Raw genomic sequence first — 21,323 nt, 5'->3', positions numbered from 1 at the left:
TTGTTGTCAAACTGGAAGAGAAATCACAAAAGGCTCAGGTTGCAATGAACTTGTATATTTAGTATGGAGCTGCATACCAAGTTGCAGACTAGCTAATATGGTACTCAGGATCATCCCCAGCTGTGTACTAATTTTGTACCAATTTCACAATTTAAAAATAAAAAGCGTTGGTTATGAATATTGCAATTTCATAATTGAACACTTTTGGGACCTCATGTTTGTTACAGTTAGTATGATACCACAAGTCTGTCTACAGAAACTGCTAGACTAATTTGGTATTGTTTTAGTAACCTCTAGGAGGGCAACAGAAGTAAATTTTGGATTTGTTGCAAATACACATTTGAATACACAGCTGGCGACTCTTGAGCTGCAATTGGTATCAACTCGTGTACTAGTTTAGTCCCATCCTATGTACTAGCCACGGGATCTTCCCCAGTTAGTACGCTCCTTCCAGTTCACTGCCATTGACCCAAAAAGGTCTATAGGCAGCACATGCAATGCCATAACCAAGAGACATGTGTCGCAGCACCTTTGTCAACTGGACAAGCAGTTCAATACAAAAGGTGACATCCTTCAGACGTACACAATTCATGCAAGTAATTCAGCCGATAGAAACACTGGTCACCATGGCTCCCCAGAGTGATCCAGGGGTGTTGGTCAACTTGTCAATATGTTGAACCTCCTCAAAATATGGTTTTAAAAATGTGTCAATACTAACCCGTCTAGTTGTTCCACAGGAGTTGACATTGAAGTAGAAAACCGCATTGATAGCATCAGACTGAAGAGGCCGGCAACTCTGATCCCTTAGAGTTAGTTGACTTGGAGACAAGCTGGGGACAGATTCCACTTTCACAGCGAGAGCTGCCATAGTTCCATTGGTGAAGCAATCTGAAACACAGCATTTGGATCCAGGTTAAGGAAACAGATTATAGCTTCAATACCACTCCATGCAACCTTTGGCCAATCTCAAAAGCAGCTATTCTAAAGAATGCTTGGTCTGCAGGAGAGTTACCAATCATCTTTGTAGGGAAACTGCAGGACAGAGAAAAGTCAGCCACCACAACCATGGTGCCAACATCCTTCAAGGTCAAGTCAAGCCTGCTTCTGATGCCCGAAGAACTGATCACCTACAGAGACAATACATCAGGTCAGTAATGTGTTGAACCCAAGACAACTAAAAACACATTAAAGTTCCATCACTTACTTCATATGTGGCATCAACTGAATTGTATGGCACAGTCATCCAGAAATTGGTAGCATTGGCATTATACTTGTACAGGGCAAGCAGACTTCCACCAAGTTCTCTTGAGCCCACAAAAGGAACCCAGTTGCGACCCATGTTGCCATATGTTACCATGGTATAGAATGCAGCACCATCACAGTAGCCAGTTACTGTAGGTAGAACTGCAAGAGGAAAAGCAGTTGTCAGGGCAATGGACTGGATTGTCAGAAAAAAGTAGTAGTAGACCACAAACAGTCAGGCACTTACTGATGTCTTTGAGAATGGCTTCAACTACAGCAGGATGAGTAAAGGGTGTATTCTCTGGCACTATATTCAGCAAGTAGGTCAGGGGCAGAATGTAGGTTCTGGTGTCTGGAGGAGTTACCTGAAAGAAACATGGGTTTGTAGGATTACACCCAAAGTCAGACAGCAAGCAAGTGTTTTCAAAATGGCAATAGGATGGCTGAACATGTGGGATATTACCTTTTGCTTCACATTGGGGTCCTCAAATGGCACCTGGAGAGTGTAGGTCTTGGATCCATTGGGAAAGACATGCTCCTGGACATTATAACCTTTTCGGTTGGCTTCTGGCACAGTTAACGTCTCTGGTCCAACTATAATTTTGACCAGCTCCACATCAGGCAGGAATGTCCCCAGGGTCACATTGAACACTCTGGCTTTAGGAACAGTGTCTGAAATTAAAGCATGCAGTTAAAATGAAGGCTATGAAGTGGAGCACTGCAACAAATCCCTTTGATTTACTGCATGTGGACAAGTTCTACATACTGTTTGTGACAACTGGTGGCCGAGGCATGAAAGGAGTGGTTATTGGATGAAGTACTGTGTACTTGGTCTTCTCAGGCCCATCTTGCCAGGTATGCTCCAGCATTGGTTCAATAGAGTAAGAGATCACATAGGTGTTGTCCAATACATGGCTCTGAAAGCACAGAAGCATCTTAGGAGGAAAGCTTTAACATGAGAAGGATTTAGAAGATGTTGAACTTCTACATACCTTGTAATATCCACCATCAGCTCCCACAGGAATTTTTACAGTGATTAGCTGGGGACCGACATCCAGTTTATAATCTCTACTATGAATCGTTGCAGGGTCAAGCTTGCGGCCATCAACTCCCATTTGAACATCAAGGGTAGTAATTTGTGGTGTTGGAACAAGGGGAGGTAGAACACGGGGAACATTCCATGTAATCATCTGTTCTGTGAAGGCTGTTCCATCTGACAAAAAGGAACACCATAGACTTGGTATAGAAAACTCACACTTAAACCTAGAACAGTTCTTGAGCACCATTGCCCTCTATAATCTTACTCACCAGTAGGACATGTAACTGCAGTGTCCACCATCATGACCATCCATCTTTGCTTATAAAAGGTGGTTGATCTTAGCACAGCCATTGGTACAGTTTGGATCTGTTAGAGAGGAGGGGGAACTTTTACTAAAATAAAAGACTAAATCTACCTTCATTGTCTGGATATACTGTACTAGACAACAATGAAGCCCAGACTACTTACCACCTGAGGCTGGCTTTCTGTGGAGTTGTATGCAGCTCTAACCAGAATTCGAGTTGGTGTAGTGTTTATGCCATAGCCATTTGTCATGGCCTGAGCAACAGTCATGGTTGTCTTTCTATTTGCTGGGAGATGGAACACAACTTTCCAGATGCTGTTGTCAGCAGCAGTTGCCTAGCAAAGAGAAAACCCCATTAGAATAGGGAGTTTGAACACAAAGCATCCCCAGTCTAAAGGATTTGTCACAGCAGATGGTTTGTTTAATAAAACATGAACTAAAACTGAAGGGTGAAATGTATCACTGAAACCGTTATATGATCAAACGTCTCTAATGGAACAGAGAATCCTCAAATACAACTGCATACGAAAGAGCCTACGTGAAAGCATGTGGTCTGGATCGGATACAGGCAGAGTTTGTAGCCACTCATTTGTACTGGACCTTAATATCAGTGTACCAAAACTTTAGGATAATACTTGAAATTGCTCCTATACAGCAGACTTCAAAAAGGTATATCAGGACACATTTATCATGAAGGGTTTATAACCCTGCACATATGAAGCCACTACCTAAGTGGTTGAAATACAAAGCTTACACACTGACAAGAAAGTGTTAACTTCACCACAATCATGTTTTACCACAACAAATCACAGAATACGTATACAAAGCCAATGCCTTAAATGTTACACAATTCCAATATGACCACCCTCTTGGGAGACAGGTTAAAGTTAAGGGGGCCGTTAGATTTCGCTTCAACTAGATGAGACAGTAGAGTAGACCTCAATTAGGCAAGACCAAGGGGATGTGAATGAAGCAAATGCAAAGTCACATGATTCTACCTCAGGGTATGCAAGGGACCAATCAGGATCATCTTGAACAAAGTTTGGCTCAATAAGTGGCACCCCTCTTCTCACAGAAACCTAAAGAGAATTCACATTAGTCATGAGTGAAGCACTTCTGTAATGACAATTAAAATACCCACACAACCCAACAAGTTATACTGAACAGCATTATCACATCCTGACAGCCCTTACCTCCATGTAGTTTCTTTCACACAGAATCTCCCTCTCTGCCCATGGAGAATAGCGGCATGTCATGCTCTGAACATAGGAGGAAGCTGAAGTCATAGCACTGTTTGAGAAGACACTGATTTGTACTGTCAGCTTGTAGGTCTCATCATTCTGGAAACAAAGGCTAAAGTTAGTCCCAGCATGTCACCATTAGAAACACGTTTAAAAAGAAATATAATTAAAACTCACTGTGTTCTGAGCAAAGCAGCTCACCACAGAAGCAAGGAACTTGGCATTTCCCAAGAAGTCAACGGTTAAGCTATATCCACACTGTGCGGCCAGTCTTGGAGAGAGGGACACAAGCGCCCCCTTATTGTCTATGGAAAGTAAATTAAGTTGGCCTTTTAAGAAACTGTACACGTGATCAAGCAAGGTAGAGATATAACAAAGTGAACACCCCCACCACCACGTTCCATAAGCAATTTTGTAAAAACGAGTTATATTAATAGAATTGTACACCCATTCGGAACAGTATGTTTAGAGTAAATAATTTATATTTCGGCGTACTTGCAGTCAACAAATCTGACTTAGGTTGTAGCAGCACAGGTCTATTTAGGGTGATCAGCAACATGCTTTTAAAGTTAACGCAAGAGTTTCATACTCTGCATTTGAAAAAAACGAAGCCTTACAGCGCAGGAGTACTCTGTTCTTAATTCAGGTTATTACATTACGACTCAACAGGCTTTATACATCAAAAGCTTTCCATTCAAGAAAATTGATCACTCACCAATCACATTGATACGAAAATACTTTCCAACAAAAGACTTATCCAACATCATCATCATAACACTCCCTTGACAGTCTGTCTTCACCGAGCCTGCAGAAGACAACGATACATGAAAACACACAACCGGCAAATAAACAGCAAGCTAAAAGAACAGATGTGCTGAAGCGACCGTTAACGTACCTAGAGGGGGGTTCTGCGTCCAAACTTCAGTGACTAACACTGCTAACAGCAATGTTATTCTGCATTGGAAAAAAAAACCACGCAAGTGAGACACACACAATAAAATGAACGTTTCTAAAGTAGAGAAAAGATCAACAATTACCCAAATCTAAGACAACACGGCATCATTAAATCCAAGGCAGCCCCGACCGTGAACTTCTTTCACCGTTAGAAAGACACAATAATAAAAACAAACCCGCCAGTAGCTGAGTTTGGTGTTCCTTAGTGCGCAATGGGTTTATAAAGAGGTTCAGGTGCTAATGGGAGCTAATTGGCTGCAATTGATGCGCGCACCTCTTTCATATTAGTCCTCTAATTTTCAATCAGTATGTTAATTAAAATAAATAATAATAATAATAATAATAATAATAATAATAATAATAATAATAATAATAATAATAATAATAATAATAACCCATTTAGAAGATTGTACTTTGAATTAAAGTTTGGCAGAAGTACGTGCGGAACAAACTGGACTGTCACCGACAAGGACTGTCTGATTAAAGGCTCAGCTATGGAGGCATGTAGTAAACAAACCCCAATGAATAATAAAAAGCAGGCCGCGCAAATGAAGAAACACATTTATATCATGCAGGAATCCAGGCAGGTGTGTTGCCTGCGCCAGTTTGAGGGGACGAGAATGACAGCTCGAGTTCTGATGTTAACATCCACAAGTCAATTACCCATTTTTACAATTTCACCAGACTGATAGGTAGGCTAAGCAGACATTAAAGGAGACAATTTATTTGAGGCCACTTGATTTAAGAAACAGTGCAAAGCATCTCTTTTGCATGTCAGATTTACCATGACAGGGACAGTCCCGGGGAATAGAATGACCAAGAGGCAAATGGAAAGCACAGCGCTTAACCTGAAATACAACGCGCAGTATTGATTTAGAACAGACTAAACACAAATCGGATGACGTGTTGGAAATTTGAATTGTAATCAATTTATTTAAGATTTGAAGTTCCCATTTCAATTATTGAGCTTAATTACATTCATTCTTTTATGTATAATTAATTCACTTGGTGTGTTGAGCATTTTCAATTTGGCATATTATCTTCGAGTCTTGAGCTTTGTCTATTTGACAGCTGTTATTTCAATTCAAATGTTGAACTTTGTCGTTGATGTTTGACGCTCCGGCTTTTGCAGTTCACATTTTTGTTACATTCCACCTCTCATAGGTTTGAACACAAACGGTTTTATTTGTGAAATTGTCAGATTGTTTATTGTGTATCCAGCGCTCATCTGAACTAACTGGTTCAGTAGTCTGTTCCCGTGAATAGACAGCACATGTCTGAGGGGGTGTGTTCTGTACAGCTGTGCATTTGAGTAAAGTTTGTCGCGGAGTTTTAAACGTTCCCATGGCAACTGAGTCAACAAAACCAACATCATCACGCATTGAGACGCAAGCTAAGGGCTAAGAAGTAAATGGTAAAAAGTGAAAGCAGTGTGAGTCAGTGGAATTTTTTGATTGTTTGATTTGATCAAATCTTCACGATAATCATGTATGTTCTGTAAATGTGGAATGCAATTAGTTGATATGTAAAAGCATGAATAAATGAATGGTGTCTATTCCTAACGCATCGGTAAAGTTCAGTATAGTGCCGCTTTTGTAGCAGCAAGCAGGCTTGTTCCGTCGTCTTGATATCACTATGTAACACAATTTTTGTTCCTGGGTAGTAGGTGTTATTTCCTAATTGCTTATGCCTCAAAAGTATAGAAAATGGCTACTATTCCCCACAAACTTTGCTTTTGTGACCAGGACAGTGATATTTTGAAATTTGCCTTTTTCCAATGAGAAAACGGACGAATTTGTGTCTTTTGGTTCACATAAGTCAGAAAAAAACAACATATGAATCCAAATTAACATGTATTTATACTAAAGTAATACAAAAATGACTACAACATATTTAGAAGCGAGTAGTTTTTCGAGATTTACGATTATACTGTAAATCACTTTCACGAATCAGCCCCCAGATGTAGTCTCCCATCATATTCTCGTTATACTGTCCTTGGTAGCGGCGTTCAAAGTCCATTATATCCTGGTGGAAGCGCTCGCCTCCAGGATATAATTGCACTCCAGGATCTTCTTTATCTGTGGTCCGACGAAGACACCGGCTTTGACCTTTGCCTCAGACAGCTTAGGGAAGAAGTCTTGAAGGTACCTGAGACCCTTCTCTTTACTTCTAAAGACGGCTGCTCTCTCTCCGGAGGAGTGGGTACGGGGAGCTCATGGCAGTGTGTCACCGGGGCGATGGATGAAGGAAGGTCCGGATACGTGATAGCAGGTGCATTCTTGCCAGTCCGACATTTGGAAGGGTCCACCATGCAGAAGTAGCATTTGCTTGAGTGGTCAGTGGGTTCCCGCCAAATTCTTGGGATAGCGAACTTCATGGCTCTCTTTTCCCCTCTGTACCATCCTACAAAAATACATTTATTTCACCCATGACTAATGTGTAAGAGATTCTCGCAACATTTTTCATATATGATATATTTATTCAATAACATTGAAAATTGTAAAACATTTTAAAATTAAAAACTTTTACAATTTTAAAAATTTTAACAAATTTTATAACATAAAATTCCGAGCAACAATTGTCCATCTTACCTTCCAGAGTTTTTTTGGAGTGCTCGCAGGTGTAATGAGGTGCCCAGAGTTTGTCTTGATCCCCGACAGGCATGCCGAAATATGCCTTGTAGGCCTCACACATCTTAGCAGATGATTCCACGGAGTACTTGTTCGCTCTTGTCTTGATACATTGGCCGCAGACATAGCAAAATGCGTCTGCCGGATGGTTGCAGCCTCTTGATGCCATCTCAGAAAAATGCAGATATGTATCCACTTATGGCAGCTGGAACTAAACTGAACTGGTGGGCTTAAGGCCCCTGTATTTATTATTATTATTATTATTTATTTCTTAGCAGACGCCCTTATCCAGGGCGACTTACAATCGTAAGCAAAAACATTTCAAGCGTTACAATACAAGTAATACAATAAGAGCAAGAAATACAATAACTTTTGTTCAAGTAAAGTACAAGTTTGACAAACCACAATTCAATAATACAGCAGGTAATAGTGATAGTTACATCAGGATATGATTAAATAGTGATAGTTAGATCAGGATGTGATTAAATACAAAGTACTACAGGTTAAAAACTTGGCAGATTACAGTATTCTGAAGTACAGGATTAAATGCAGTAAAATAGGGGCAGATAAGAGCAAAATAAAGCACATTTACATGAAGGGTGATAGTGTCCCAGGATACAAACAGAGGAGTTCTACAGGTGCTCTTTGAAGAGGTGAGTCTTAAGGAGGCGCCGGAATGTGGTCAGGGACTGGGCAGTCCTGACATCTGTAGGAAGGTCATTCCACCACTGCGGAGCAAGGGTGGAGAAGGAGCGGGCTTTGGCGGCAGGGGAGCGTAGCGGTGGTAGAGCTAGTCTTCTAGTGCAGGCGGAGCGGAGAGGTCGAGTGGGGGTGTAGGGAGAGATGAGGGTCTGGAGGTAGCTGGGTGCAGACTGGTCAAGGCATCTGTAAGCTAGTACAAGAGTCTTGAACTGGATGCGAGCGGTGATCGGGAGCCAGTGGAGCGAGCGGAGTAGTGGAGTAGCGTGGGCGAAGCGAGGCAGAGAGAACACTAGGCGGGCAGCAGAGTTCTGGATGAGCTGGAGCGGACGGGTGGCGGACGCAGGGAGGCCAGCCAGGAGGGAGTTGCAGTAGTCTAGGCGGGAGAGTACCAGGGCCTGGACCAGGAGCTGGGTAGCATAGTTGGTGAGGAAGGGTCGGATTCTTCGGATGTTGCTCAGGAAGAATCGGCAAGTACGTGCCAGAGTGGAGATGTGCTGGGAATAAGAGAGGCAGGGGTCCAGGGTGACTCCAAGGTTCTTAGCTGAGGAAGAGGGAGAGAGTGTGGTAGATTCCAGAGGAACAGAGATGGAGAGATCAGAGGAGGGGGAGGAGGAGGGAAAGAAAAGGAGGTCAGATTTAGAGAGGTTGAGTTTGAGGTGATGCGAGTGCATCCAGCAGGAAATAGCAGACAGACAGGTAGAGATACGGGAGGAGATGGTGGAGTCAGAGGTGGGGAAGGAGAGGAAAATCTGAGCATCATCAGCATATAAATGGTATGAGAAACCATAGGATGCGATGAGGGGGCCCAGGGAGCGGGTGTAGAGAGAGAACAGGAGAGGACCCAAGACTGACCCTTGGGGGACTCCAGTTAAGAGAGGGTGAGGTGTGGAGGTTGCTCCACGTCAGGTTACCTGGTAAGTGCGGTTGGAGAGGTAGGAGGAGAACCAGGCCAGAGCAGTGCCAGAGATCCCCAGGTCAGCAAGAGATGATAGTAGAATAGAGTGATCAACAGTGTCAAAAGCAGCAGAGAGGTCGAGGAGAATTAGGACAGAGGAGAGAGAGGCAGCTCGGGCACATTTAAGTGAGTTGGTGACAGACAGGAGGGCGGTTTCAGTAGAGTGAGCAGAGCGGAAGCCAGATTGGAGAGGGTCAAGCAGAGAGTGGTTGGACAGGAAAGCAGAGAGCTACTACTATTTATATTACTGGAAAGTTCTAGAAAGTTCTAGAAGTTACTCCAAGTTTACTCAGCACTGAATCTATCTGGAATGTTCTGGAAAATAGGTACATTTCAAAATATCACTGTCCTGGTCACAAAAGCAAAGTTTGTGGGGAATAATAGCCATTTTCTATACTTTTGAGGCATAAGCAATTAGGAAATAACACTTACTACCCAGGAACCAAAAAAAAAAAAAAATTGTTACACGGTGATATCTGCCTCCGGTGGCTTCTTTGAGGATTGCGAACAAATTATGACTGAAAAAAGATCAAGAATGTACCAATCTGGCGCGAAGAAGCGTAAAAAGAAAAAAAAACAGAGGAAGAAAAACAACATGAGAAAGGTATTGTAAGAAGCCAACTCTTGGTAAGAATCAATGTTAAGTGAATTTGTCATTTATATTGTTGTTTTTCCCCTGCGCAATGTGATGTTTAGCTGCAATACGTTTTGATAAAGCCTTTTTTCATGTAGAATGTTTTGATGCCAGCAGAGCAAAAATACAATTACCTGTTTTTATGGTGACATTAAATGTGTATTTAAACCGGGATAGCTAGCTGTATGTTTGTTTGTTTTTTTCTTGTCACTTTAACTGGACAGTCAGCTCGTCCAAGTATCCCCCTACCTGCCATAGCATAGCGTTTTATTACAGCATAGTGGCTGTGTATTTGCATGTATAGCAACCCGGCCTGTGCGCCAGGCAGCACCGGGACCTCTGCGACCGGTTTCCCCCGCCTGAAGTACTGTACTACTTCCTATCATCGATTTATACAGACAAAAGAATATTAGAATTGAGAGAGAAACTGTGTGCTAAACTCGTTCAAAGCACGAGTCACAGTGTCAGCACCAGTCCCAGTGTCAGCACCAGTCCCAGTGTCAGCACCAGTCCCAGCAGTATCAGCACCAGTCTTACCAGTCCCAGCAGTGTAAGGCAACTTAAGTAGCAGTGAACCAAATGCAAGTCAATAAAGGTATGAACCCATCTACTTATTAATAGTGATGTTATATTCTTGTCCTTTTAAAATCACATATTTCTGACAGTGTGAATATGGTCATTGTAGGTTGCTGTGGTTTTGCTGGGAGACAATTCGTTTTAATCTTTGAAATAATATGGGTCATCAAATTTTAACATTAACATCACCATCCAAGAGACTTAATATTGCTTTGCAGTTTACATGAACAGTATTCAGGCTTTGTAAGATGATAACTTTTACCTTTGTAACATGAACAGGATCTGCAAGAGGTTTGTTCAACTTTTTTTTTTTGCCTCAGTAAAAATCTAAATGTTTATTTGTACATTGTATGTTTGCTCGTACATATGTGTGCTCTTACAAACGTTTCAAGAAAGACAGTAGTCTTAAGCCTATGTTGCTTTGATGTCGTGCCAAGTGGAGTGGGCTAATTGGGGGGGGGGGGGGGGGGGTTCAAACCAAATCCTGCTTAGGGCCCCCAAAAGGCTAGTAACAGTCCTGTCTATTACCAGTACAAAACACACACACACACACACACACACACACACACACACACACACACACACACACACACATACACACAGAGGCAGCAGTTGTACAGTGTTATACAAGGAAAATAACAAGATATACTCATGACACATTAAGTGTTGAGATGACGATATCACATTATTTTTACATTAGTAGCCTATTATTTATTTTACAGTTGTCACACACAGCCTACATAAAATAATAATAATAATACACATTTCAAGAATCACAAATGTATACAAATTCTGCCACCCTTTAATACAGTTGGGTTTTTACTGGAACAATCTAGGAGGTAAAGTACTTGCTAGCTGTCTGTCTGTCCATCCATCTAGTGCAGGAGTTGTTAACCCATGGTCCTAAAGAGAGCCTCAATCCTGCAGCGGCTCCCCTATAACTTTCCTGCCGTATCGGAGCGCCTGTCAGTCTGCGAGTGAACGGCGGTGTGAGCCGTGTCTTAGAGCGCATAACCTTCAAAGTAAAAAAAAAAATAAGATCCGTATTAATTTGGAATAGCATTAAAAATTGATGCAGACGTCTTCTTTTCATCCTTTCTTCATTCATCCCTTCCTCTTTTCTTTTGATATTTAGCAGAGAAATTGAACTTTTTATAGACCTCCTCGGAGTCTCCTCCCCACTCCCTCCCTCGCTTCTGAGCTCCGTCAGCGGGCACAGTGCCGGGTTTTGTCCCCCGCCTTTAGCGCACAATGCCCCGGCTTGGCCCGTGTGGGTTTCCCGTCGCAGCCCCCAAGTGCTTCGTAGGCAGTTGCCCTCTATAATAGGCGCAGTCGAGCCGAAAGAGAGCACCAGACTCCAGCGGAGAGATAGCAGCAGCAGCGCCGCACACGAATACACCCGGCACAGAGTAGAAATGGGGACTCGGTCGAATTTACGAAGCGGTTCCCGTACTCGAAATGTCAAAGTTAAGTAAAAAATAAATACTGAATCTTATAGCAGTATGGATTTACATTGACAATGACGTGTTTTATTTATTTATTTATTGTCATTATTTTAAGTCTTTGTTAAGTTTAACACGCAGTGAGGAGCAACTTATAACATAAATGAGCAGATAGACTTTGTTTGTTTATTTTTTTTTATCTCTTTTCAAATATTCATTTATGTACTTTGAAATGTTATATATTTGATCATTCACATATATATTCAACAAAATCTATATTATATTATTAAATATACGGGTTTGGTCTATGTATGTATTTCTTTGTATCGCTTGTTTTGAGTTTGCGAACATGGTCTTTTAGTATTCCTTATTTTTAGTCGTTTTTCCGTTTGATAGAAATGTCAGACATGCTCAATCCATATCAGGGTCTGCTGCTGTGTATTATAAAGAAATTTCAGACATGCTCAATGAATATCAGGGTCTGCTGCTGTGTATTATAAAGAGATTTCAGACATGCTCAATCAATATCAGGGTCTGCTGCTGTGTATTATAAAGAGATTTCAGACATGCTCAATCAATATCAGGGTCTGCTGCTGTGTATTATAAAGATATTTCAGACATGCTCAATCAATATCAGGGTCTGCTGCTGTGTATTATAAAGTGATTTCAGACATGCTCAATCAATATCAGGGTCTGCTGCTGTGTATTATAAAGAGATTTCAGACATGCTCAAACAATATCAGTATCTGCTGCTGTGTAATATAAAGATATTTCAGACATGCTCAATCAATATCAGGGTCTGCTGCTGTGTATTATAAAGATATTTCAGACATGTTCAATCAATATCAGGGTCTGCTGCTGTGTATTATAAAGTGATTTCAGACATGCTCAATCCATATCAGTATCTGCTGCTGTGTATTATAAAGAGATTTCAGACATGCTCAATCAATATCAGTATCTGCTGCTGTGTATTATAAAGAGATTTCAGATGTCTCAATCAATATCTGGAGCAGCAGTGTGGAGTAGTGGTCAGGGGGGCTCTGTTCTCTTGACCGGAGGCTCTTGTGTGGGTTCAGTCCCAGGTGGGGACACACACACTGCTGCTGTACCCTTGAGCAAGCAGGTACTTTACGTAGATTGCTCCATTAAAAAACCCAACTGTATAAATGGGTAATTGTATGTAAATAATAATATCACAATTGTAAGTCACCCTGGATACGGGTGTCTGCTAAGAAATAAAATATCAGAGTCTGCTAAACAGTAGAATGTATGCTGTGCCATAGGAGTCTCATTGAAACTGGCAGAGTCTTTTTTTACTGAAGTTTTGCCATAGGAGGGAGTCTCATTGAAACTGCTGTGCCATAGGAGTCTCATATAATCTGCTGTGCCATAGGAGTCTCATTGAAACTGCTGTGCAATGTGGAGTCTCATTGAAACTGCTGTGCAATAGGGAGTCTCATTGAAACTGCTGTGAAATAGGGAGTCTCATTAAAACTGCTGTGCAATAGGGAGTCTTATTGAAACTGGCATAGTCTTTTTTAACTGAAGTTTATGCCATAGGGCTTCATCAGCAGGTTACGAGCTGACAAGCTAATTATTAAGTTGTATACCCTCTGTGTGTGTGTGTGTGTGTGTGTGTGTTCGTGTCTCAGTGAGTGTGTGTGTGTGTTTCCCTGTGTGTACGCGTGTTCATGTCTCTCTGTGTGTCAGTGTGCGTATTTCTCTGTGCATGTGTCACTGTGTGCGTGTTTTAGAATGTGCACCTGTGTCTCTGCGTGTCTATGATGTAAACCAATCATTCTGGTTTTCAAACAGCTTGCAGGGCAATAGTGAATCACTCAAATTGTGAATGAATGTGTAAATAAATAAATTAAACAAACTAATGAGAGAGTGGGTGGGAGAGGGAGGGAGGAAAAGGAAGTGAGAGAAAGAACAGCAAGAGGGAAAGCGAGAACGAGTGACTCGTTTGGAAGTGTAAAGGGATGAACCAATGAATGAATCAACAAATTAATCACTGGAATTCTGGAGACTGAAAGACAGATAGAAGTTTATAACCGTTTGTCTGAGGGATGCTGTGACAGGAAATGACCGAGGTTGAGACTCAGAAACAGTTTAAACGTTCAAAAATAAAGTTTTTAATAAACAAAAATACAAAATAAACCAGCACAAGGGCCAAACAAAAAGGTTTTAAACATAAAATAAACACAAACCAAAAAAAGCAAAACTTACAAAAATAAAGGTTTCCAGGCTGGGCGTTGCCTTCACTGGATTCAAAAACAAACAAACAGAAAACCAGCACACACAAACCAGTCTTGTTTCTTCTTCTAGAACACTCCCCCTAGCCAGGGCCTCTCCCCTGGCTTTTATCCCCTGTGGCTGGAGCCCAATTAATCAATAATTGCTGATTATTCAATTAGGGCTCCAGCCACATTCTCACATGTTTTCCTGGCACGGAGGAATTTAACCCCCTCCCTGCCAGTCCCACCCACGTTCATAAAGACGGGGCAGTCCCCCGTCACAGATGCCTTTTCAAGCAGTCACCCCCTCAAATGTTAACATCAAAGCATATCAAAGTTTAGTTTCTTTTTTTTTTGGAATCGTCAATTATTTTTACCCCGTGATTTCTCCCCAATTTGGAATGCCCAATTGTTTTTAAGACAGCCCCTGTCTCACTGACAGGGGCTGTCTTAAAAACTTAAAAATCGTCAATTATTTTTACCCCGTGATTTCTCCCCAATTTGGAATGCCCAATTGTTTTTAAGACAGCCCCTGTCTCACTGATTCTACAACCCCCCACCCCACCTCCCCACCTCCCCCCCCACCCCCGCAGTGAAGCCTCCTCGGCTGGGAGAGGCTGGAGACAGACAAGCGCACTCAAGCTGTCAAGTCAAGCTGTCCACTTTCTTCTTTCTTTGTTTTTTTGTTTCTTTCTTTCACACTGCAAGCCCAGTGTAACACAGCCGGCTCACAGGCAGGCAGGCAGGCAGGCAGGCGGGCGTCTGGCCACCCACAGGAGTCACTGGTGTGCGGTGAGACCGTGATTACCCAGCTGACTTGAGCCCCCCTGCTGAATTAGCAGAGTGCCTGGGTGGCACTCTGCTAATTGTGCACTGTCCCTGGGAGCCCCTTGGAAATCCTCTAGGAATCCCCTAGGTACCTACTAGGAGCTCATGGCCACAGCTGGCGATGGCATAGGCCCGGATTCAAAACAGTGCATTCTGCACTCCAGGGTGTGCCTTTACAGGATGCACCACTCGGGAGTCCCCTATTATTGTTAAAGATAATAAAATATTATAATCAGATTTGTAGATCAACAGATCCACCATAAATAAAGCGGATTCTTGTTCCTGATGAAGTCATTTCCACCGTGCTGCTGATGTGCTGCTGTGTGAGAGTGCTAATCTGGAGTGAAATGTGTTCAGGCTTTCACACACACACATTGAGAGAGAAACACACATATGCACAATGGAGCACACACACACACACACACATTGAGAGTGACACACACTGAGACACACACACATTGAGAGACATACACTCACTGGAACACACACACATTGCAAGAGAAACACACTGAGACACACACATATTGAGAGAGAAACACACCGAGACACACACACACATTGAGAGTGAAACACACTGAGACACACATTGACACACACACACACACACATTGAGAGAGAAACACACTGAGACACACATTGGGACACACACACACACACACACACATATTGAGAGAGAAACACACTGAGACACTGTGACAGAAATACAATGAGTTCTGGTGATAAATCTTCCTCCCGACCTGTGAGGGCATTAAAGAACGGGAGGAGAAGTATCTGGAAGGGCTGGCCTGACAGTTTGTTTCCGGGACCGGGAAGTGGGTCAGCCTGGAAGGAAGCAAGACTCTGTTGTAAGACCGTATTGATTTGACAGGTAAACGAGGGGCAGCTGCAAGTAATAAGGCAGCTGCAACCGTTTACCTAGATATCATATAGGGGCCAGGGTAACGCTGTTCTTTTCCTTCGTTTGGGTTAAACATGAGGAGAGAAGGACTGAGAGAGGAGCTCTCAGAAATATAAAAAGGGAATAAGTGTTACGTGTTGTGTGTTATTTCTGTCTGTCTATAATTGTCTGTCTTTTTGTCGCACTATTAGACAGTTAAAGCACACCTCCGGAGCTGTCGCCACAAAAGCACTATCCGGAGCACCACTGCACAGAGCACCTGCACGTTTGAATTCACCCAGGACTGATGACCGTGCCTTTGTTTTTCTGTTCAGGACTGTGTGGGATTATTCACGCTCCCCGTGCTTTACACATTGTTGTGTACTGCCGGGGATTTATTATTTGACGGTCGCCAGACCTGGAAACAGCACAATAAACACTTATTCACAAAATTACCGTTGTCTGCCTGTCACTCCTGCATCGCATCACCGCTACACCTGTTCCCCTTACCAGCCACTTTGCCACACTTGGTGTCAGATCCGGGATCATGGATCGCAACGCACTGGCGGAGCTGCTGCAGGCGCTGGAGAGCAGACGCGGTGCAGAGGAGAGGAGGAGGGAGGAGCGCTACACGGCGCTCATTGAACGGGTAGGGCTGGCCATTGCCGCAGCAACGACCCCTACCACAACACCGCTGATGTCGCCCCCGAAGGTGGCGTTCGAGCGGCTGGCTACCGCGGCGGCTTGGCTGCGGGAGTTCTGGGCCAGCCAGTTGGGACCCTGCCTGATTGGGTAGGCTCAGGCAGCCTACCAAGCCATGAGCGACCATCACGCCACCGAGTATGACCTGGTCAAGCAGGCTATCCTCCGCCGGCTGAACATCACCACAGAGACCCACCGGGCTTGGTTTAGGGAGTACCGGAGAGCCCCGGAGACACGCCCCAGGGTGGTTGCAGAGCGGTTGTGCGACCACATGGTGCATTGGCTGACCCCCGGGAAGAAGACCGCCCAGCAGATGGGGGAAGCCATTGTGGTAGAGCAATTTTGCCATGTGGTCGGCGCCGAAACCCAGGCGTGGATACGGCGCCACAATCCCGACACCCTGGAGGAGGCGGTCAAATTGGCTGAAGACTTCGAGGACTCCCTGACTTCTGCCCGGATCGGGATCCTGTCGGCCCCTGCCCTTCGGAGCAGCCGACCTCTCCCTCCCTCTCCTCCAACACCACCACCACCACCCCCCCGCGTTCCAGGGACCCAGACCTCCTAGAACACCGACCCCATTGGGCCCCCTTGCCTCCCCCCCATGGAGACCAAGGTTGGCCCCCAGCTGGGGTAGAGGTGCTGCCCCTGCCCCTTTGGTCCCACTGCCGATTATTTCCACTCCTTTTGAACGCATTGCAATGGACATAGTGGGCCCTTTGCTACCTTCTGACTCCGGGTATACGCATATATTAGTGGTGGTGGATTATGCAACGCGATACCCGGAGGCAGTTCCATTGAGGTCCACTAGTGCCGCTGCAATAGCCACCAAGTTAGCGCAGATTATGGCTAGAGTAGTGATCCCCAAGGAGATTTTGACCGATCACGGAACCAATTTTCTGTCAAATACGTTACAGCAGGTGTACAAAATATTGAAAATACGTCATCCACAATCGGACGGTCTGGTTGAACGTTTTAATCAGACCTTAAAGTCGATGCTGAGGCGATTTGTAACACAAGAGCAGAAACATTGGGCATCGCTTCTTCCCTACCTCCTTTTTGCGGTGAGAGAAGTGCCGCAGAGTTCCACGGGGTTCTCCCCCTTTGAGCTCCTGTACGGCCGGCAGCCTCACGGCATTCTCGACCTGCTGAGAGAGGGGTGGGAGGAGCACAAAGGCTCGTCTAAAAATGTAGTGAAGTATGTGCTCCTACTAAGAGATCGCCTGGATTTGGTCGGTCGTTTGGCCCGAGACAACCTCAGATCGGCTCAGCACCGACAGCAGCAGCATTACAACAAAAATGCACGAATTCGAACCTTTCGACCAGGGGACAAGGTAATGTTGCTACTTCCCTCATCAGAATCAAAACTGTGTGCTAAATGGCAGGGGCCGTATGAGGTGATTCGGGCTATAGGGAAAGTAAATTATGAAATTAGACAGCCCGATCGCCGGAATGAACGTGAAATTTACCATGTTAATTTGTTAAAGCCCTGGCAGGCAAGGGAGGTCTTATTTATAGCCCCAGGCAATATGGAGGATGATTTAGGCCCCTCTCCAGAGACCCCGAGCACAAGAGCGATTTCGATGGGGGAACAGTTGGTTCCGGATCAGCAAAGAGAGCTGCGTAAGCTTATTGAAGAGTTCAGCGATGTTTTTTCTGACGTGCCCGGCAGAACAAACTTAGTTGAATATGACATTATCTCTCCACCAGGTGTCACAGTGCGAGAGAGACCGTACCGGATCCCGGAAAGTCGACAAAGTGGCGTGCGCAAAGAGGTATGGGATATGCTCGAGCTTGGGGTAATTGAACCTTCCAGGAGCGAGTGGTGCAGCCCCATTGTCATAGTGGCTAAGAAAGACGGCACCAACCGCTTCTGCGTGGATTTCAGAAAGGTGAACGCTATTGCTAAGTTCGATGCGTATCCCATGCCTCGGGTCGACGAGCTTTTAGACAGACTGGGAAAAGCGAGGTTTATTTCCACTCTGGACCTGAAGAAGGGATACTGGCAAATCCCTTTAACCCGCAGCTCCAGAGAGAAAACTGCATTTTCAACACCAGAAGGGCTGTTCCACTTTAAAACCATGCCATTTGGGCTACATGGTGCGCCCGCTGCCTTTCAGAGACTGATGGACCAGGTTTTACGCCCACATCATGAATATGCAGCAGCGTATATTGATGATGTGGTGATTTACAGCTCCACCTGGCGAGAGCATTTGGCTAGGCTTGCAGCCGTTCTTCAGTCTCTAAGGGCAGCCCGGCTGACAGCTAACTTGAGAAAATGTGTGTTTGCCAAAATAGAGACTCAATATTTGGGATTTGTAATGGGAAATAGAAGGGTGAAACCTGTGGTCACCAAAATCCAGGCTTTGGTTGATGCAGCGATCCCCAAAATCAAGACTCAGGTGAGGTCACTACTGGGCTTAGCCGGTTATTACCGCCGCTTCATCCCCGAGTACGCCACAGTGGTTAACCCGTTAGTCGACCTCACCAAAAAGAGTGCTCCAAATTTAATTAAATGGTCAGCTGAGTGTCAGGGGGCGTTTGATACGATTAAGCGTAAACTTTGCCAGGCCCCCCACTCTTATTACCCCAGATTTCACCAAGAGATTCATCCTCCACACCGACGCCTCGGATGTAGGTTTGGGTGCAGTCTTGTCCCAAAAAGTAGCTGGAGTAGAACACCCGATATTGTACCTGAGCAAAAAAATGTTACCTCGGGAACGTAACTATTCCGTAGTCGAAAAAGAGTGTTTGGCCATTAAATGGGCTACTCACTCTTTACGATACTACCTGCTGGGACACTCATTTGATCTTGTCACAGACCACACCCCACTCAAGTGGTTAAGCACAATGAAGGACAGCAATGCCCGGATAACTCGGTGGTATCTGGCATTGCAGCCCTTCATGTACCATATGGTACACCGTGCGGGGAAAGACCACCAAAATGCGGATTATTTTTCCCGGGAGGGGGGAGCAATGGGAAAGGTAGATTCAGCCGAGTGTTCCTTCGGCTCCACTCTGAGCGGTGGGATATGTGACAGAAATACAATGAGTTCTGGTGATAAATCTACCTCCCGATCTGTGAGGGCGCTAAAGAACGGGAGGAGAAGTATCTGGAAGGGCTGGCCTGACAGTTCATTTCCGGGACCGGGAAGTGGGTCAGCCTGGAAGGAAGCGAGACTCTGTTGTAAGACCGTATTGATTTGACAGGTAAATGAGGGGCAGCTGCAAGTAATAAGGCAGCTGCAACCGTTTACCTAGATATCATGCGGGATTACATATAGGGGCCAGGGTAACGCTGTTCTTTTCCTTCGTTTGGGTTAAACGTGAGGAGAGAAGGACTGAGAGATGAGCTCTCAGAAATATAAAAAGAATTAAGTGTTACGTGTTGTGTGTTATTTCTGTCTGTCTGTAATTGTCTGTCTTTTTTCGCACTACTAGACAGTTAAAGCACACCTCCGGAGCTGTCTCCACAAAAGCACTATCCGGAGCACCACTGCACAGAGCACCTGCATGTTTGAATTCACCCAGGACTGATGACCGTGCCTTTGTTTTTCTGTTCAGGACTGTGTGGGATTATTCACGCTCCCCGTGCTTTACACATTGTTGTGTACTGCCGGGGATTTATTATTTGACGGTCGCCAGACCTGGAAACAGCACAATAAACACTTATTCACAAAATTACCGTTGTCTGCCTGTCACTCCTGCATCGCATCACCGCTACACCTGTTCCCCTTACCAGCCACTTTGCCACAGACACACACACACATTGAGAGAGAAACACACTGAGACACACATTGAGACACACACACACACACACACACACACATTGAGAGAGACACACACTGAGACACACACATATTGAGAGAGACACACACTGAGACACACACACACACACATTGAGAGAGAAACACACTGAGACACACACACATTGAGAGAGACACACACACACACACACATTGAGAGAGAAACACACTGAGACACACACATATTGAGAAACACACTGAGACACACACACACATTGAGAGAGAAACACACTGAGACACACACATATTGAGAGAGAAACACACTGAGACACACACACACATTGAGAGAGAAACACACTGAGACACACACATATTGAGAGAGAAACACACTGAGACACACACACATTGAGAGAGAAACACACTGAGACACACATTGAGACACACACACACACATTGAGAGAGACACACACTGAGACACACACATTGAGAGAGAAACACACTGAGACACACACACACACATTGAGAGAGAAACACACTGAGACACACATTGAGACACACACACACACATTGAGAGAGACACACACTGAGACACACACACACACACATTGAGAGAGACACACACTGAGACACACACATTGAGAGAGACACACACTGAGACACACACACATTGAGTGAGAAACACACTGACACACACACATTGAGAGAGACACACACTGGAGCACACACACACACACATTGAGATAGAAACACACCGAGACACAGACACACATACACACACACACACACACACACACACACACATTGACAGTGTTCTCCTCTATTCATTGTCTTTCCTGAATTATAGAAGGCGTTCCTGTTTTTCCGAGTATTCAGGTTCTTCTATAAATGTCACCAAAGTTTCCGAGCCTCTCTCTGAGTGACTGTTTGCCCAGTCAGTTCTGTTATGTGCTGAGAACATTATATCATTGGGTCACTCGGGGTCAGGGGTCACTCTTAGAGAGATCTATGACAGACAACTGAATAAATGTTCATTGAGACATGACTTCAAATCTGTCTGTCTATTTGTTTATCTGCCTTTCTGTCTTGTCTGTCATTCTGTTTATCTATCAGTCTATCTCTCTCCCCTCCCTTCTCCTCTCTCACACTCTCCTCTCTCTCCCCATGCAGGCTCGGTGTCTGTCTGGCTGTTTCTCTGGCTGGCAGTCTGCTCCCCTAGC

The 21,323-nt window shown here is 44.3% G+C and overlaps 2 protein-coding genes across 2 annotated transcripts; both read right to left on the bottom strand.

Annotated features, from left to right (window-relative positions):
* Window positions 1-436: 436 nt before the first annotated feature.
* Window positions 437-2,453, bottom strand: LOC131703084 (uncharacterized). The gene is made up of 7 exons (XM_059005948.1): window positions 2,235-2,453; window positions 2,009-2,159; window positions 1,706-1,914; window positions 1,490-1,607; window positions 1,205-1,404; window positions 1,015-1,127; window positions 437-479 (listed from the first exon to the last, which is right to left on the bottom strand). Exons 1-7 carry the CDS (start codon window positions 2,430-2,432, stop codon window positions 437-439), a joined length of 1,032 nt encoding a protein of 343 aa, XP_058861931.1. The 5' UTR covers window positions 2,433-2,453.
* An 89-nt stretch (window positions 2,454-2,542) lies between these two features.
* LOC131703083 (uncharacterized) lies at window positions 2,543-4,957 on the bottom strand. Its single transcript, XM_059005947.1, has 8 exons — window positions 4,864-4,957; window positions 4,722-4,780; window positions 4,542-4,631; window positions 4,004-4,131; window positions 3,779-3,925; window positions 3,584-3,664; window positions 2,750-2,920; window positions 2,543-2,647 (listed from the first exon to the last, which is right to left on the bottom strand). The coding sequence occupies exons 1-8, from the start codon at window positions 4,887-4,889 to the stop codon at window positions 2,543-2,545; spliced, it is 807 nt and encodes a 268-aa protein (XP_058861930.1). The 5' UTR covers window positions 4,890-4,957.
* Window positions 4,958-21,323: the final 16,366 nt, after the last annotated feature.

This window comes from Acipenser ruthenus, chromosome 32 (genome assembly GCF_902713425.1).
Source record: "Acipenser ruthenus chromosome 32, fAciRut3.2 maternal haplotype, whole genome shotgun sequence".
Classification (NCBI taxonomy): Eukaryota; Metazoa; Chordata; class Actinopteri; order Acipenseriformes; family Acipenseridae; genus Acipenser; species Acipenser ruthenus.
The sequence above is the reverse complement of the archived record's forward strand: the minus strand, read 5'-3'. Positions and strand labels throughout refer to the sequence as shown.

Bases quoted from the DNA above. Each gene is read 5' to 3' on its own strand.
- LOC131703084 (XM_059005948.1), bottom strand. From the start codon at position 2,432: ATGATTACATGGAATGTTCCCCGTGTTCTACCTCCCCTTGTTCCAACA. The intron at 1,915-2,008 runs GTATGTAGAACT...CTTTAATTTCAG, and splicing joins GCCACCAGTTGTCACAAACA to ACACTGTTCCTAAAGCCAGA. The intron at 1,405-1,489 runs GTAAGTGCCTGA...TTCCTCTTGCAG, and splicing joins AGCCATTCTCAAAGACATCA to TTCTACCTACAGTAACTGGC.
- LOC131703083 (XM_059005947.1), bottom strand. From the start codon at position 4,889: ATGATGCCGTGTTGTCTTAGATTTGG. The intron at 3,926-4,003 runs GTGAGTTTTAAT...CTTTGTTTCCAG, and splicing joins GCTGCTTTGCTCAGAACACA to AATGATGAGACCTACAAGCT. The intron at 2,921-3,583 runs GTAGAATCATGT...TCTCTTTGCTAG, and splicing joins GGTCCCTTGCATACCCTGAG to GCAACTGCTGCTGACAACAG.